Raw genomic sequence first — 17699 nt, 5'->3', positions numbered from 1 at the left:
CACCACCACGTTTCCTTTCGTACGTGAGTACGTGTGTGTACGAATACCCGGGATGTTCTTCTTTGGGAACCGGTGCCTCTGCGGCATCTCCTCTCGCCTGCGGCATCTCACTGGCCAACCCCAAACATCATCCCATCCCCATCCTTGTCCGCCTCTCTTGGGCCGGGACAACCGTGACCATGTCCGCCACTGCTTCGCGTTCGGTGACGGTCGCAAAACCAAGCGGAGGATTCAAATAAAAGAATAAAATAAAAATTGTCTATTTTTGCCATCATTGTCCCACGCCTCCATTCTCTACATCACGGGCACCGTGCCGAGAGACACCGCTGTCGAACAGAGCCACGCATACCGCCGTGTCTGTCCACTGGCCGCGGCAGATATACTCTCGGACCAGACTCTGGAACCCCCCCCCAAATACACGTGGGCATACTCACTTACACGGCAAAGCCTCCCGCCCGTAAACCGCGTTCCAAAGCAACGACCTCCTCCCACCCAATGCCTATTGTGCCGCACTAGCGACCGCTGGACCAGGTACGCACACATACCGGTACGCACACACACACACACACACACACACACACACACACACATACATACATACACACGGGCACAACACACACGACGAACGCCAGGCCTGATCACACGTCGACCCCAACCTGCAACGCCCCATGTCAATGCCCTCCATCCAAAATCGCCCTCGCCCATCACACATTGGTACATTACAGGTGGGACAAAGACAAGACCACGCCTCAATCGGATGCCATGGGCCAAGGTCACCTTGGGGCCGCTCAATGTGGCGGATGCACATGTCAGCCAACTGGAAGCTTCCCGTAAGTAAGCTAGTCGGGATCAAGGGCGAAGAGATTGAGAGAGAGAGAGGGAGAAAAAAAATTCGACGAAAGAAGAATCAAGAATCAAGAATCAAGAAGAAGAAAAAATTTCAACATGCAATGGAGTCGCCAATGGTCCAGCCCCCCAGTCTTCCCAATCGATCGTGGGCTACTACTAATGAATGGCAGTATGATTAATGTTTCGTTCAGCGGCCGCTCCGTTGAGCGCCCAGTATCGCACCCTTTCATCCAAATCCGCACGACACATGATCCTCTCTCGATCTGGACATGAAACGCCCATGCCGAAACCTGGCTTCTAGCGGCCTCTGTCAGTTGCCTACCGCGCCCAACCCGTCCAGCTTCACCCGCACGGAATCGAAAGGCGCTAGCTTCGCCTTGCTTCGCTTGCCTTGCCTGTCTGCTGGTAGACGAGAACGTCAACGCCGGGTCCGGGAGCACCAGGCAAGACGCCGGCAGTTGGAGGGATGTGCATGTTAAATCTCGTTAGACCCACTCACACGAGGAAACTACCTCTGCTAGCTAAACTTAGCTGAGTGGGATGAACTGACTCCGAGATGACCGCTGGCCGGTCATGTTACGCCGTCTTTTACGTGCCTTATTTTGCTATATCGGAGAGCTGTCAGCCTCTGCTGCCAATCTTGTGGGTGTTTCCTGATGAGGGTTTGGTAGGGATCGCGTCACAAGTTGCAAGGGACTTGAGAAAAAGCCGACGATGGTGGTCAATTGTCCGTTTCGTCCTTTGGGGTGCACCTCGTGCCCACGCAAGCACGCACACACCTAAGTCGTCGAGGAGGGACCACGGTACGGATAGACTGTGCATAGACACCGATTCTTCCCCGGGCAGACCTTGCCTGGTTCCCCTGACCTCCCTGGGACCGACAAACCATGAATGGACAACATTTGACGTGTCGACCTGAATCTCGGAGGGTTTCTCGATGGGTCACCCTGTGGCAGGCTACAGCACCGGCATTTCCGCCATTCCACTGTCATCCTGGCAGCCCGTCTGTCCTCTGGGGAGCAAATGGGTCAAGACAATGCAACTACCAAAAACTATGGCAGCAACGGGTTTAGTCTAGTATTTACACGAAGCCGCCGCGGTCTCTTGGGCAATGTCTCGGTATAAACGCGGTCCGCGGGCGCGAGCATCATCTGCTGGGAAAGAGTGGGCAAGCGCAAGTTTGTGATCGGCAAAGACTGTGAGCAAGTCCAAGTCCAAGCCCCTGCTGTTCGAGAATCACAACGTCACGTCTTCGACATGAACCCGCGACTGACTTTTCTTCCCGGCTTCTGGAAAACGTCCACGCCGCCACCACCACTGCCGGACGACGAGCCCCGGCCGAACTGTAGGCCACCGACCTCCTCCTTGGGCACCATTGGGCTTCCCGCTGATGATCATCTCAATGTTCTTCGTTCTTCATGGTATTGCTACGCGCAAAAGAGGCGAATTTCTCGCTCAAGCATCTTTGCACCTCCTCCCTCCTGAAACCACCACCTAAAATTCAATCCAGCCAAGTAGTGTGTGGACTGAGTCAAGGAACCTCAAACTTCCACAGGCTGGCCAGGCAGCTCCACACCCTCATGAGGGCTGACGGCCACTGAGTCTCCTGGGTCTCCTGGATCTCCGCCGCTCCAACCCATCGTACAAACTTGTGTGTTTCTCTCTTTGATCTGGCGAGGGCGAGAAGGCTCCGTTCCGCCATGCAAGGACCGGTCAATGTATTGCACTCTGCGCACGGAATGGCATTGTTTGCTTGCCGGTTTGCATGGGCAGTTACAACTTTGCTCAGGTGACATTGCAACATTCTATGAGAGTGCTTCGAAGCTTCGCGGCCTGGGAGGGATAGAGCTTTAAGTTTCGTTCGGACGTAGCGTGGGCCCGTGAGGACTCTCGGGGCCGTCCTGGTACTTTGCAGTGTTCTATGTAAAGCGTTACGCGGGGTGCTCCAACGGACAGATCCAGGACGACGGCACCAGCATGGACAGCAACCTGATCTGGCCTGACTCCACACGGTTCGGCTCCTCGACGGGCAGGGAATGTGAGCCTTGCGGAAGTGTTGCTGGCCCCGGCCGGTATGGCAGAGAGAACCTGGGTCACAACCGTTCAATTGATTCCTCAACATCCGACAGAATGGTTCACCCGTAATTACCGGGCAATCTGGCCGGTCAGACGATTTAATCCGGGGAAGCGAACAGCCGCACAAAACCTGTAAAGACATTTGACGGTGTTGCTTTGAGCTTTGCCCTCCCTCATCTACACCACTGTGAAGAAAGAAAGGGAAAAGGCAGATTGATCATTGTGCATCAGATGCCGACCGTGAATTCCGTCCTCTTCCAAAAGGGCACGCCTTGAGAGCGTCGACCCAGGAGTCCCACGCCGGCCCGTGCTGCATCCATGCTTGGAGTCTGGCACCAAGTTTTGGCCTTTCGTTGCCGAGAGGCCGTGGACATCTGCTAATACTCCGAGGCCCGCTGGTACGGACCAAGAGGGTTTCGGGGAGTATCCCTACCAGAACCCGAGCGTCGATCAGGGCTGCATCGCGTTGTTTCTGCCCGGCCTCCCCGTGCGTTCAGCAATGGTCCGGAACTGAATCAGCCTTCCCTTGGCCGAGTTGTCCTGGCCAGGCATGCAGGTGTTGCGAGTCACCCACCAGCCGTGACACTCGACTAACGGGACCAGACGCGGGCGAGACGTTTGCAATGGCTCTCGCCCTCGCCAAATGGGTGAGGCTCGGTGGCACACACCCCCTCTTCAAGACCTCGGTGCTGACTTGTGCAGGTCATACGGCTGCATCTTCCGTTTCTGGCCATGAAGGTGGCATTGACGCGGGTAGAGCGCACTTTTCATACGACGTGGCCAGCACACTGCACTACAGCTGAAAAAGCTTGGGGATTTGCAACGTGCCAGGGTTGCATTCCGAGAGGGACACACGCGGCTGATCCACGACCGCAGAGGCCGTCAAGAGGCCCTGTGCTGTCAGTCATCTCCTCACCACGCGGACCGCTCCGTAAAGCCACCCGGGGCCGGTGCGTTGTCCGCCCCAGGACGGCCCAGGACACAGACCAGTCTTGCCGAATAAACGGGTTGCGCCCGAACATGATTGACGACAACCGGGGCAGCAGACTGAGTGTTGTGCTCCTCGTCAACTCGATCGTAAGAGGGGCATGGTGATTGCTGCCCTATTTATTGCTACAACTTGCCACCCCTGAGATGCAGGCCCAGACTGATCCTAGATTGCCGCCAGGACACCGATTCATGCAAAATGGGGCGTTTGGGGATATTTGTGTTCTTTGGCCTAGGAGGCTTCATGAAGCAACTTCCTTTCTGAACCACCATCCCGCATTCATCGGCCATTTACATTGGCTGGCTCTGTCTCCATAACCTTCACCTCCCTGCCTCTGTTTGCCGGACGAAAATTCTTACGGGCGAACAGGGAGTGATGTCCGCAACCACTTGTAAATGACAGGGCGGTTTGCCCAGCCTGGCTCATGCAAGACGGGCCGTGTGGTGACTGGGACGCAACCCCCCGTCCGAGAACTTCCCACTTCATCGAAACGCGGGGCCTTTGTCTTGTTGGCTAGGCGGCTTCGACAGAGAGATTTCAGGCCATCCCGGCGCTACAAATCGACGGATATTCCGGCCGTAGTACTGATCGTCTCACGGGAAACTCGCATGTTTGTCCAACGTACCCACCAGGACGCACCCGATCTGACCAATATGCTACGTTGTTGTCGTCTAGCATCATACTCAAATCATTTCGGTTCCAATAAAGTCGGAGTTGATGCCAGCCTCCGCACTGGACGGCACCTCCTCGGTAATGGCCGCCCGGCCCGGCCCTCTCTCCTATTCGAGCAGGCCTTCGCGTCGTCGCATTCGAGAACAAACAAGCGATCGGGGCCGGCGCCCATAGAAGAATGAGACAACGTCCCCGAGCCAAGCCGGTTGCTGGTGTCTACACCCGCGCGCCCCCCTCAGGACTCATGGCCTCCCGGGGTATCACTGACACAGCTTCTTCCAAGGTCGTACGAAACGGGATTTCGCGGCTCATAAATGCTCCAAGGCAAGCAATGATACCATAGCCAGGGTCATTCATTATCTTGTTGCAGGTACGCCCATGCGATTCTCCGGGGCATGATTACCTAGTAAGGACTGCCCCCCTTTGGAAGCTGCATTGCCCAGGGGGGTTCGATTGAAAGAGGGAGGGGGGTTGGCTTGGATTTCTGTGATTTCCCATAGGAAAACAAAGCATTGATCTTCGTTAATCGCGGGTGGGCCCGGCATATTGGATGGCAAGCAGGGGGGGGCGGGGGACGAACGAGAGTGTGCCCGTCGTGACTTCTTGAAGTCGTATATTTACATGTATATAAAGCACTCCTAGCAGCTGCCAACTCAAAGGTTTTCCGGTAGTACATCTGTTAAACATTTGATCCTGCCATCTTCTGCTAGTCTCCTTGTTATTGTCTACATTTTGCCATTTTCCACAACAAACTTGACAAACAAACCTTACACGCACACAAACACCTACACCTAGACATGCAAACATATAAACACAAACACGTCACAGCATCAAAAAGCCCGCAAAAAACAATGGCGGTGACCCAGTCGAAGCCGGTGGTCCCAGAGCACGGCGCGGTGCTCGACATTGGCGGCGGCCAGATGTCATCCAACATCCTCCAGGACCTCCGCCGCGTCCTCACCACGGCGACGGCCATGGCCGCAACAGCGCACGGGGGCAACGTCCCTACTATGCCTGACGAGCTGTTGTACGACGACAAAGGGCTGGCCATTTGGGCTCGAATCATCTTCACGCCCCAGTTCTACCAGACGCGCGACGAAATCATCTTGTTCGAGAGGAACAGCGCGGAGATCGCGACCTACATTCCCAAAGGCGCCACCATGATCGACCTAGGAGCAGGGTGAGCTCACTTTCCCAGTGGAAAAAGGGGGGGGGGGGGGGGGGCGAGGAGAAGGAAGCCGGCCCAAACCCCTCACAGAAGAAAAAAGAAGCAAAAAAGGAGACAATATGGAATTGTGTTTGATCATATTTCAACTAACCGTACTTGTGAACAGCGACATGCGCAAGGTCAACTTTCTTCTCGAGGAGCTGGCCCAGTACGGACGCGAGGCGACATACCTTGCCCTCGACATCTCTAAGCACTCTCTCACATCCAATCTGGATGCCCTCGCCCCCAAACACGTGGGAGGTAGCGTCCGCATGGCCGGCCTCTGGGGCGACTTCAAGGCCGGTCTGGCTTTCTGCGAGAGCCTCCCCTCCCCCCGTGTCTTTCTCTCCCTCGGCTCCGTCCTGTTCAACGACCCCTGGGGGAAGGCCGTCGCCTCCCTGCGCGAGTGGGCCGCCGTCATGCGCCCCAACGACCTCATCCTCGCCGGAATGGACGGCCACGACGTCACCTCGGCCAAGGTCTGGGACGCGTACCACAGCCACCCGGACCTCTTTGAGGAGTTTTTCCACAACGGCCTCGAGCATGCCAACGCGCTCCTGGGGGAGGACATCTTTAAGCTCGAAGACTGGGACGTCAGCGCCGAGATCGACGAGCGCGAGAAGCGCCACCGCTTCTTCCTCAAGGCCAGGCGGGATGTCGTGGCCGGGAAGGGGGGCAAGACCCTCGGTCAGGGCCTCGAGATCGACTGGTTCGACGCTCACAAGCGGTCCGAGGACGACGTCCTCAAGATGTGCGCCGAGGCCGACCTCATGGTCGTCAAGTCGTGGGCCGTTGACGGATCCGACATGCGACAGTACCTCATCCGGCGTGGGAACTCATCCGACGAGACCGATAGTGCCATCTGCATCGGCGACGAGTAGCCTCTTGGTTGGCAACGATGGAAAAGAAATGAGCGAAGGACAGACTGAGGGGACATCCAACGCCGTTTTACTATTGTTTCTACTTTTTTTTCTTTTTTTGAAAAGAGTGTGCAAGGCAGTCTAGTCTTGTAGTAGAGAGCCGGGTTTGGGGGGAAAAACACACATAGGAAGCGTCTGTCTATGCACCATCCAAGTACCCCCTTAAATAAGGATATGCAAGACAAACGAGGCGAAAAGTTACAGAATGCTTGCCATGCCAAAATAGGTGCACATTGCTTTCCAATTTTGCGACCCCTCGGCGTTAATGAATGCATCCTAAATCAGACACAGTATACCCTCGGTAGACATGATTCGATCCACAAGCTTCTCCCACCAGGCGTAACGATCCGAGATACGCCGAGGGAGCTTGGAAGGGCTGCCGTCATCCATGTTAGTGGCCATCCACGCACGTATCCGCTCGAGGGATTTGAACGCGGGGGGCACGCTCTGCGGAAGGGTCAGCCAAAATCCGGGAACAGAAGAGTTACCGCCGGACTTACCGAGCGGCAGCCGGTACGGATGACGGAATGAAACCAGTCCAGGGCGCATTTGCTGTGTGCCTCGTGTATGGACACGATGCCAAGGAGGAAGACGGGGAAGAAAGGGGCCTGGGCGGTGAAGAGGTTGCCGGACGTCGGCATCATGCGAATACACCTCACCAACTCCGAAACTCGAGATATCACGTCGGGGTGCGAACGGGGAAGCCTCTCGAGGCGGCACCGTAGGTATACGATGGCTGCCAGCCGCCATGCCTCCGCGGTCACTACAGTCATGGCCTCCTTGTCTTTGACCACTCCATCCCTGTCGAGATGAATAGAGGACAACAAATCACGAGGATGAGGGGTGTCACTGGGATTGCCTGTTCTGGGACCGGCAGATGATAAAAACTCGGACGCGGGCTCGGTCCATTGGCGGAGGTTTCCCAACTCTTCGCGCAGCCTATCTACGCCCGGCTTGATGACAAACTCACTGTTCTCAGGGTCCTCACATAACAAGGCGCTCATGTATGAGATTTGCGAAAAGCGGTGGAGAAGAGTCCGAGACATGCCGCATCCGCCATGGATCTTGCGAGCCTCATGCTCCGACCCCTGTAGGAGCCAGGCGAATTGTCGATTATTCGTGTGAGCCAGGTCGAGCGGTGCCATCGGCAGGGCCAGTATTGCCGCCCTCCCGGCAATAACCATGTTACCCGTCTGCGTCGGAGAAGCTTGAATGTTAATAGGGTTCCAGTAACGGTGGCCTGGATCTGTTGCGTCCAGTAACCTGCATGCAAGGCGGGCGCCTTCCAGCCAGCGAGGGATGAGATTCAACGGCCGCCGCTGCTCCGGGGATACGACATCAATCATGTTCAAAAGTGCCATGGTGGCGACCAGGGCGTCGGCTTCATGCTCGCTTGGAATTTGGTTGCGGGCTTCCCTTAATGCCAGGCTCAGTAGAATCACGGCCCGCTTGTAGTGGCGCTGGGCAGCTTGTCGAATCTTCTCCTCGGGTTGATAGTCCAGCACGTACGTGCCAGCAAGGGACAGGATTGCATGCATGACACAAGGTTCCCTGGCAGCCATACGGGGAATGTTTGTTAGCCAACAATTGGTCTTGTCGAGGACGCTCCGGCCCGGGCACCATGCTAAAAGGTCTGGTGGAGATTAGCTGGTGTTGATCCCCTGCCGATGAGGGATGGACCTACAAAACCTAAACAGACTTTTGTCATCATCTTTGAGACCCGTTTCCCACATGAACTGCGGAGTGAGTATGCTTGCGAAGGTGGTTTGCGGGGAGGGCCCGGGCATGCTTTCTTTGTACAAGCAGTTGGAGGCTCTGGGCTTGTTATTCTGGAACTTGACGTAGCCATTAATTCTGGCGCCCGCCTCTATGCGGCGTTGGCCCAGGATGAGACGCTCGTCATCGTCGGCGTTGTCCTCAAAGGGGTTCGAGAAAACCAAGTTTTCCACATGGCGAGACTCCGGGGCGGGAAGTACTGCAGAGAAAACTATATTGGGCGTTTGAAGAGGAAAGACTGGCGGGCCGTACAAAGGCGCATGTCTGGAAGAGATGGCTGGAGAGTTGGGGGTTGCTGTGTCTGTTGTTAGCCCGCAATGCTTCGGCGATGTTTCTCATACTGCGCCAGGTCTGTTCGCTCAATTGTCTCTTTCCTCCTTCCACCCTCCGCCCTTGCCCTCGACCAACCCGGGAAGACAAAGGGGGAGCAGCACAGGGGGGAACAAGGGAGTCAAAGAAACGGGAGGGGCTTACGACAAGCCCGAGAACCTGCCGAGCGTCGGTTACCCTGTGGTTTGGACAGTCGGCGTCGTCGACTTGGGGTGTTCTCAGGGGACCAGGGAGACTCTGATATGGGGCTCCATAGCTGGGGATCTTGGATGGTGCTGTCAATGTCGTGGTCTCTGGGCGAGGGAGTAGACGCAGCAGAAGATGAAGGTATAGGTGTGGGTGTAGTCGTGGTTGTCTGAACAGATAGCGATGCGGTCGAGATGGAGATGGGAAGAGGATCCTCATCCAGGACCAGGGCTCTCTTGCGGGGCCGGCCGGCCATCATTGCAACGCCGGCCCTGTGCGACAGGTTAGTGGAGTCGAACGGAGCTTCAGCACCGCACCCAGTACGGAACACTGGATGGCCAAAGAGACCTGAGACCAGTCTCTAGTCTCCAGTTTCCAGAGCGGACGAGGCTTTGAGGAATGAGTGCACGGATGGATGCGCAGTGGTTCGTGTGAAAAGTGGAGAGCAGCGGAGCGAAACACTCGATGGCGGACAGGGCAGGGGAATGGACCGGCAATAGCAGAGCCGGAAGCGGGGCCGGCGGAGCGGTTAGCGCACGCTAAGGGTATTGCGAAAGGAAGTGTATTGTACCTACCTACTATGTAGCGAGAGGCAGATGCAGGTGCGGTCCAAGGAGGAAAGATGGGGCCGAGGGAGAGAACAGCACCCACGAGCAGCAGCAGTACCGTAGTAGTAGTAGCAGCAGCAGCAGCAGCTATGGGCCCAGGCGCCACTGCCAGCTCCAATATTGGGATGCCTTGCGGCGCCCGCTCAGGAATGGGGCGAACAAGGTGGTGAGGAAGCCAAGCCAGGGGGAGGGGGGGGGGTGGCAGATGAGCAACCCGACAAGTGACAGAGAGTGACAGCAACGGCGGGTGGATAAGGCAAAGGCAATGACGGGAGCACCGCACAGATGCCACGCCTTCCGGACTGGACGGAACCGATGGGTCGGGGCTCTAATTTAGTGAGAGCTCCACTCCAGCTGGGGTCAGACACTTGGAGCTGTGGTGCGGTATGTGTTTCCTGCCAGGTTGTGTCGAGGTCCGCGTCCTTCCTTTGCTTAGGTAGCTTACTAGGTAGGTAGGTACGCACGGCACACCGCTGGCACCTGGGCCTGAGTAACCCAAGGCAAAACTAAAGGCAACGATGGGTTGAGGTGGGCGGACGGGCGGGTGCCGGGTAGGGATCGGATGGATGGCAAAAGCGGGCTCCAAGGAGGAATTTCGATGGTCTTGCCGTTGACTCAGATTCAGATGTTTAGCTGACGGACGGTCGCGCCTCGATGAAGGAAATCCCTCGTGTGTCTGCTAATCTCGAGTGGTGGAATGTACGGCAGGGTGGGTTGCGAAGGCGGGTCTGGCTCAAGACCCGCGCAACGGGATGTTGTCTCTGAGTGTCTCGTCCAGAGGTAAGACGGCGGAGGGGGAAAGGCCACCGACAGTGGCAGATGATCTAAAACTGTCGCAGAAAAGCAAGACAAGGGCGAAATGTGACTTGCCAAATGGCCTGATATGCCGCCCGTGTCTTGATTTGGTTCGAGTCCGTGAAATAGAGTTTCAATCCAATGGGACCTTCCCGCTCATCGGACGGATGGACCTGCCCGCATCAGACGAGTAGCGCCGACGTAGCACGAGGTATCTTTAGCCGCACTGCAATAGGTCGTCCGCCCTGTCTGTCTGTCTTGCCTTAGCGTGACTGCGACCGTGACGCGGCTTGGGCCCTCGGCTCATTGAGGAAACGCGAGAGGAAGGAAGAAGAGCGGAAGCTCAGTCGTCGAGCGAAAGCCCGGACTGTTCCTCCCTTGGGAAGCAATTGAAAACCAAGACAAGGAAAGAATATGTGTCTTGGACGAGGTGTCGAACATCTGACAGGGCAGATGGACAGATAGACAAACAGACATACAGAAAGAGAGACATACGCGAACGGAGGATAGACGGGTCACCAATTTACCTACGCACCGCAATGGCGGACCGGCAGGCAAGACCTTTGAGGGGAAAGGAGACTAGTGGCTTACCTCGAGGGAAGGTACGATGGGAGGGGAGGGGGAGGCACGAGGAGGGAGGTGGGACGATGAAGGAGGTGGGGGGAGAGGGGGAGAGGGGGGAGAGACGAGGAAGGAGGAACGAGAAACGAGAAAGGGGGGCGGAGGCAGGAGTCAGGAGTCGAGAGGCAGCGTTCAGGAGTCAGGAGTCAGCAGGAGGCAGGAGGAGATAGGAGGAAGGAGGAAGGAGGCGACAACAACGTCGGATCCCTTCTCTGGGCAGTCGGGAAGGCGACGGCGCCCAGCTGTGACGTGACGGTCAAGAGCGCGACTCTTCGGGTGAAAGTGGTCCTCGGTCGTGCGTGCACTGCGGCGTGCGCTGCTGCGATGCGCGCATGTCACGTAGACCGAACTCTAAAGGCGGTCGGGGGTCGGGGTGTGAGCTTATTTCGACATCTCCTGGATGTTGGGCGTCTCTCGGTCAGTTGAAATGTGTAATGAGATGAAGTGAGGACGCTGCGGCAGAACAGCCTAGTAACTGATTAGTAGGCAACGCCGAAAACATGTGAAGACAACCCCCTCGTCCTGCAAGAACACCGCATCAACCGAGGGGACTGAGAGAAAAAGGAAAAAAGAGGTAACAGGAAGACGACAGGGGAGGGGGTTGTTGGACAGGAAAGTGAGCAGCCCCCCCGGGCCATGCATATCTCGCTCCAGAAAGGCCGATCATTTGCTCCCCACCCCGTCCAACACTGCTTCCTCCCTGCCCGCCCTTCGCACTAGCGCAGCCTAAAGGCATCGGTGCCTTGGCTCAATTCCTACCATGCCATGCCATGCCCTGCCATACCGTCCGTACCTATCCTACCCTGCCCTACCTACATTACCACAGTTGTCCCCCCCTTCTCTTTCCCCGCCACCAGAGGCATGCCGGCCGGCCTGTCTGCGCACCCAGTATGCCATTCCTCATTCGGTTGCGCCTGCAGCTGCTGTCCACCCTGAACAATTTGCTGAAAGCGAGCCAACCTATCATTGCTCCACCCAGACAGAAACCGGGGGGGGGGGGGGGGGGGGTTTGCTGCTGCTCACCAGATCCCCAGTATTCGTTACCACTTCCTTTACCCATGCTCCTCCAGCAGTCCCCGTCTTCTTGCCTCTCGATTCGTTTTTTGCTGCAGGAGAAGAACCCCACGGAACGGGAACAGACAACAATCATCAACCGAGCGAGCCATGTTCGTGCCTATCCGACCGGATCCCACCCCTGGCCAGAGCTGCGTTGCCCGGGTCCTCGCTTGGCATCTTGCCTCCTCGAGCTTCCATCCTTCAGGGTGGTACAAGCAAACACAGACGCCCGCGTGCTCAGCTTTCTTCATCTTCAATTCCGCTCTTCATCTCCTTCTTGTCTATCTGTGGCCCTACCCCCGGCCCTCCAATGCCACCACCACCTGCAATAAATAGCAATAACAACAGCAATAATGTTCCCTAATGATGGTGATCGTCCAACAAGCCTCGACGCCATCCGGCAGCACCTTGCCTGCGGGTAGCCAACCCCCCGCCACCATGTCTTGCCTGCCCCAGACATGTTCCCATGCTCCCATGCTGCCTGCAACGCCCACGCCCGGATAGCGCGCCATCCCGCCCAGCACCGAACACTGATAGACACGGCCTGTTTCCTTTCCTGAGCTGCCACAGCCCAATGGCTTGCCCTCCCCTCCTGCCCGCCTGAGCTCCCGTTGTCTACCTACCTTACCTTGCCTCGCCTCCACCAAGTGGGCCTGCCTTACGGGCCCCGGTAACGGTGCGCCTGCCCGCACACCCCCTTCCCATGCCACCGAGTCCCCATCCACCGGGCCACATCCACTTCATGTCTCTTCTGTCAAATCGGCCATGTTCTGGGCCCTACCTGCCCTGCCGCCAGCCGCATACTTGCTTCTTTCTGTCACACAACCATTCCCTCTTTTGTCAACCTGCTTACTCTCGGTCTGGCTTCTCCGTACATGCGATGCCAGCGGTCAGCTCACCATTGGCCACCCCGTCCTAGACACGCAGAAACATGCAGAATGCCAGCCCGTCCTCACTGGCTCGCCAGGTCCCTACCATCTGTGCTGGTCTTGCCCCCTCCCTCCCTCCCTCCCTCCCTCCTCCTCCTCCTCTTTGCTCCCCCTCTCCAAGTCTCCTCTTCTCCAGCGTGTCTTGGGCCCTTGAAGCTGCCCCAACCGACCACTAGGTAGCTTTACGGGCGTAGAGAGGCAAGGGACTCCTCACCCATTGGCACTACGACTGATGAGACTGCGGCTGCATCTGCGTCTGAGACTCACCGTACTCCTCGTGTCCCTTTCCTCACACGCTGCTCCCCCAACACCAACCGCAAGTCCAACGCTCCGTTCCACTCTTGCCCGGTCAAGTTGTTGCCCCCGTTCCAGTCAAAAATTCAATTTTGGGGTGTCCGCCCCCCCCTCCCCCCGGCCTCGCCCTGTACCCGTACCCGTTGCTGTCAATCTCCGCCCAGCTCTCTCGCTGTTATCCGTACTTGCTGCTCCGTACCTACTGTCTTTCTGCCTCGCTTTTGGTACTCTGCTGCCCTGCCCGCCATCCCTCTTGTTTCTGGAGTCTTATCTCTTTTCTCTTTCCCCTCCCCATCACCTCGTCCAGCCTGCCCCCTCTCCACCCGTCTCCATCTTCCCATTTCCCCCTTGCCCAAACACTCCCAGCTTTGCAGAGTTGTGACCTGGACTTTGTCTTTAGCATTTCCACAGCTCGTCAGACGCCCTTGCCCTCCGTTGTTGACCTTCTTGGTCCTTTGTAAACGTGCCTTGGCTAGCATTGTATCACGACGTTTGCTTCCCTCTTCCACGACCCACTTGGTGTGCCTCTACACGGTTTCTTGAGCTACTGTCGCAACGGCCTTTACACTCACGTCCTAGTTCTAACGGCTATTCCGCACTCGATGCGGACGGAACTTTGGTGACCTGACCAGCTGCTGCTTTGAAGCTCCCGACCCATCATCGCGGGAATCGCGCGCGTACCGGCTCTTTCGAGGTTATGCGGCCAGCTGTTCTGCTTCGTCCATCATGTCGCTCAACATCAACTCGCTGCTCAACCCTGAGAAGTCTGTCAACCACCAGACCGAGGTCCGCAATATCTGGAACAGAGTATTCGACCATTATCTAAAGACGTTGCCGCCGCCGGATTCAAAAGCAGGCGCACTAGCATACTATGGCGAGATCATGATACACGCCGCCGATGCCCTGAGGGCCTTCAAAGACGAGCTCCTTGACGAAGAACGTTTGAACTCGACGGGGCACAACATTGTAGATCAAGCCTTCCGCGCCAACGGTTTCAACGACATGGGAATCCTCGAACACGCAACCAAAAGTCGCAAAATGCTTAGGTTCGTCCCACCTCCTTACCCCCCCTCTGCAAAGATTCCACGCCACTGACAGTTGTTTATATAGAACTATGAAGGACGCGGTTGATGCCAGCGTGACCAGCCTGGAAAATATCAAAGAGAGCTGCGCTTCTCCTGTCCAACAAAAGCGCTCCCTAGAGCCCAATCCACAGGCTTTCTTCTCAGAATCCAGCTCGAGGTCGTCCTTTTCCCTGCCTGCGTCTACATCAACAGCGGTCTTTTCTGCAGTGGGATCCCAGACGTCCGTTTCCGATAGTTCACGCATGTACCACTCATCTGACCGTGACCGACGGTCAACAAGCCCCGCTTCTCCGCAAGATGATGATGACGATGAGTTGAACGACATGGACATGGACGACCTGGACAGCGTGGACAACGTGGACAACGTGGACATGGAGTCTCTAAGACACAGAGGCAAGGGCGAATACATGTGTCCCTACTGGAAAACATGCCAAAAGGGAGGGCAGGATTTCAATGGGAGACCCAAGATTTTCCACCGCAACTGCATGTACAGGTATGGCAAATCGCCGTCACATTTGGACGCCTCACGCTAACAACGGCAGGCAACACATACAAAAGCACTCCAAACCTCACAAGTGTAGGCTGCCTGGGTGTCCGAACAAAGAGGGGTTTGCAAGGAAAGATCAGTTGGTCCGACACCAGCAAAACGTGAAGCACGACCAGCCCTTACCCTTGCCCACAACCCGAAGGTAGCATTATGTCCATATTCAAGGATGGTGCCGCAGCCGGCTTGACCAGGCTGGCAACCGGGAAGGCCTCTGGGACCCCAAGGGTTCCTCTCACGCCAATGTTATTGATTAGTTGACAGCGGATGTTTTTACATTTGGTTTTTATTTCACTCGGTTGGTGGGACGGGACACGGGATAAGAGTTGTACGGCGTTGGGGTTGACACAATGTATTATTATCATCCCCATGTTGGCTGGGGTAAGCGACGGTCTTTTTGGGTTGGGTCGTACATGGTGTCCGCGTTGAACGGAGTGCCGGGATGGTTGAACAAGGACTGTCAGGGTCATGACTCTCGGCTGGGTTGGTTGGTTGGAGGGATTGCATCCAACTCACGAAAATGCACGACATATGTGTGTACGAAGTATCTCGAACCATCATGTTTGGTTCCCAATTTTGTTTCCTCGAAGCGACCCAATGGCGCTTTCGTTGCATAGTTACAGGCACAGGCGCTGAATGAGTGCTGACAAGCAGCGAAGGAAATACTTTATTCGGTCATGATTGCATGTCTTGCAGGGCCTGGCGTTCGCCCACCGGCTTCTGCGGGGTGCGGTGCTGGTAGAGGCACGGACTTTTGACGGGGGCGTGACTTCTCCCTTCGCAGGTTCCCTTCGGCGAGAAGAGAAAACTGTCAGTCGACGTGAGATACGACATGTCACAACCAACGGGTTGACTCCTGCACAACGAGTCAGGGCTGGCCAGGTTCACGTTGGGGAATATCGGCCACTCTACAAAGACAACATAGCTCTCGTCTACTCGTCGCCATCGCATCGTCGATGGTGCCGACGACGACGACTGCACAAGGAAGGGGGAAAAAATCCTTGTTGCGGACATAAGACGCCGGGGCATGGCTCGGCAGGATGGACTCAACGAAGAGAGGTGACGACACGACTGGTGGAGCTGGTGTAACCAGGCCTCGTGGGTATAGTATATCCCCCCCCCCCCCGGCAGTCAAGCAAGGGCATTTCCCACCTGATGCGATGCGATGCTCTCGCGGACGAATTTCGAACACATGCCCGAAGTGATTCGTTGTCAAAAGCTGTCACGTCCATTAGGTTTGCAAAGAACTTAACGGCCCTGCCAAGGATCGCATTTCCCAATCGAATGATGTACCAACATCACTCACGCAGGACACGAGTGAGAGACAGAGAGAGAGCGCAAGGGTGGGGGGTGCGTGGGGCTTTGGACGCTACCGCGCGCGGGCGTGGGCGCGCGGGGGGGGGGGGATAGAGGAGGCGCATAAATGCACGCCCTTGTCTACGGTAAATGGTATTCCTGATGGCCCCTTGTCGCGCTGGAACATGGCGCATCTGGGAGAGAAACCCAGCTTGCCAGCCAGTCAGTCGGACGACAAAAGCAACAGAGAGACAGGAACACCATCCGGAAGAGGAGCAATGGCCGAAAGGCATCTCATACCTATGTCGTCTGCGCCTTTTGCAAGGCTGTTATCCATACACCCGGGCCTGCTCTGCAGACCAGACCCATGGACTCGATAATTCGCAGGCAACTACTTAAGCCGAGGGTAGCTTGCGAGCATGTATTCTTTTGTGCCAAAAACAGCTCAATGCGCTCTAAGCCGCCTGCCTTAGTGATATGGGGCATTTTCCAGGGCTCCCTCTGGGCACCCGTCGCCACACTGTCCATACCTCGCAGTTACCGTGGTAGAACAAGATACTCGAATACCATGTATCATCGACCAAGGCCCTCACTGAGGAAAGAACGCTAAGTAGCCGGGGGTGTGCAAGCTAAGGTAGCAGCAGCTGGGGCAGCCAGGAAGAGCTGAGAGCTTTGGGAGACCGGGGCTGTTATTGGTCAGGGAAGGATCACCGGTCCAATGACAGGCCGTAAGCTTGTTGCGATACGACAAGGTACCTACCTATCCCGTGCCATTGATTTGGAAGGCGTAGTATCCGTCCGTAGTGTACTGACATCGTTCCTGCTCTTCCTTTGCGGATGCCATGTACACTAGGTATCTGGCCTTCCGCCGATATCATTCATGGCTTCCCTGTCCGATTCCAACGACATCCGCAAATGTCTAGGCCCGCAGCCGCGGATCTTCCCCTGTCCCCTCCCCTGCCCGCTTACGACACCCACCCCCAGCGTGCCGCCGGCTGACATGTCACATCTCTCTCTGGAGCCGACGTCCATCCACCTCCATGCGGATAACGCACTGTTGTCAGATCGCAGATCGCCGCTCCGGGAGTGAGCCGCCTGGTCTTACGTCGTGCGGCCTGCGTGCCCGTGAAGGGTCCGGCGCCTTTTTCCGGTCGTCTTTGACTTCCTTGGACACCATATACTGAGCAGCAGGTCACGTCGGCGAACCATGCCGAACCATGGCCCTCTCGACGCAAGCCGTACTTCCTTATTCTGTTGCACCTGCAGAAGCTTTTTCCCTCCGGCCGCCGCATTGGCCATCAAGGGTTCAGGGTCGAGTTCCTTCCGGGTGACTTTCCTCCAGCACGGCTCCAGGGAGATTCCTGCTGCTCTTGGGTTTCGGTCGTAAGTTGCAAAGTGGACATGTGTCTATGCGGGTGGACGTGTTAAGCAAGTCTAGACGGGGTAGTTGGAGAAGGATTATGAGTA

The 17699-nt window shown here is 56.5% G+C and overlaps 3 protein-coding genes across 3 annotated transcripts; 2 read left to right on the top strand and 1 right to left on the bottom strand.

Annotated features, from left to right (window-relative positions):
* Window positions 1–5436: 5436 nt before the first annotated feature.
* Window positions 5437–6673, top strand: EsH8_II_001270 (histidine-specific methyltransferase; the record flags this gene model as incomplete). The annotated part of the gene is made up of 2 exons (XM_083264568.1): window positions 5437–5765; window positions 5920–6673. 2 exons carry the CDS (start codon window positions 5437–5439, stop codon window positions 6671–6673), a joined length of 1083 nt encoding a protein of 360 aa, XP_083121890.1.
* Window positions 6674–6988: 315 nt separating this feature from the next.
* On the bottom strand, window positions 6989–9263 carry EsH8_II_001269 (transcription factor domain-containing protein; the record flags this gene model as incomplete). Its single annotated transcript, XM_083264567.1, has 4 exons — window positions 6989–7159; window positions 7213–8345; window positions 8397–8783; window positions 8963–9263. The coding sequence occupies 4 exons, from the start codon at window positions 9261–9263 to the stop codon at window positions 6989–6991; spliced, it is 1992 nt and encodes a 663-aa protein (XP_083121889.1).
* Window positions 9264–14033: 4770 nt separating this feature from the next.
* EsH8_II_001268 (uncharacterized protein) lies at window positions 14034–15085 on the top strand (the record flags this gene model as incomplete). Its single annotated transcript, XM_083264566.1, has 3 exons — window positions 14034–14353; window positions 14418–14885; window positions 14935–15085. The coding sequence occupies 3 exons, from the start codon at window positions 14034–14036 to the stop codon at window positions 15083–15085; spliced, it is 939 nt and encodes a 312-aa protein (XP_083121888.1).
* Window positions 15086–17699: the final 2614 nt, after the last annotated feature.

Source organism: Colletotrichum jinshuiense, chromosome 2 (genome assembly GCF_051148585.1).
Source record: "Colletotrichum jinshuiense chromosome 2, complete sequence".
Lineage (NCBI taxonomy): Eukaryota > Fungi > Ascomycota > Sordariomycetes > Glomerellales > Glomerellaceae > Colletotrichum > Colletotrichum jinshuiense.
Note: the sequence above shows the minus strand (reverse complement) of the source record. Positions and strands in the feature narration are given on the sequence as shown.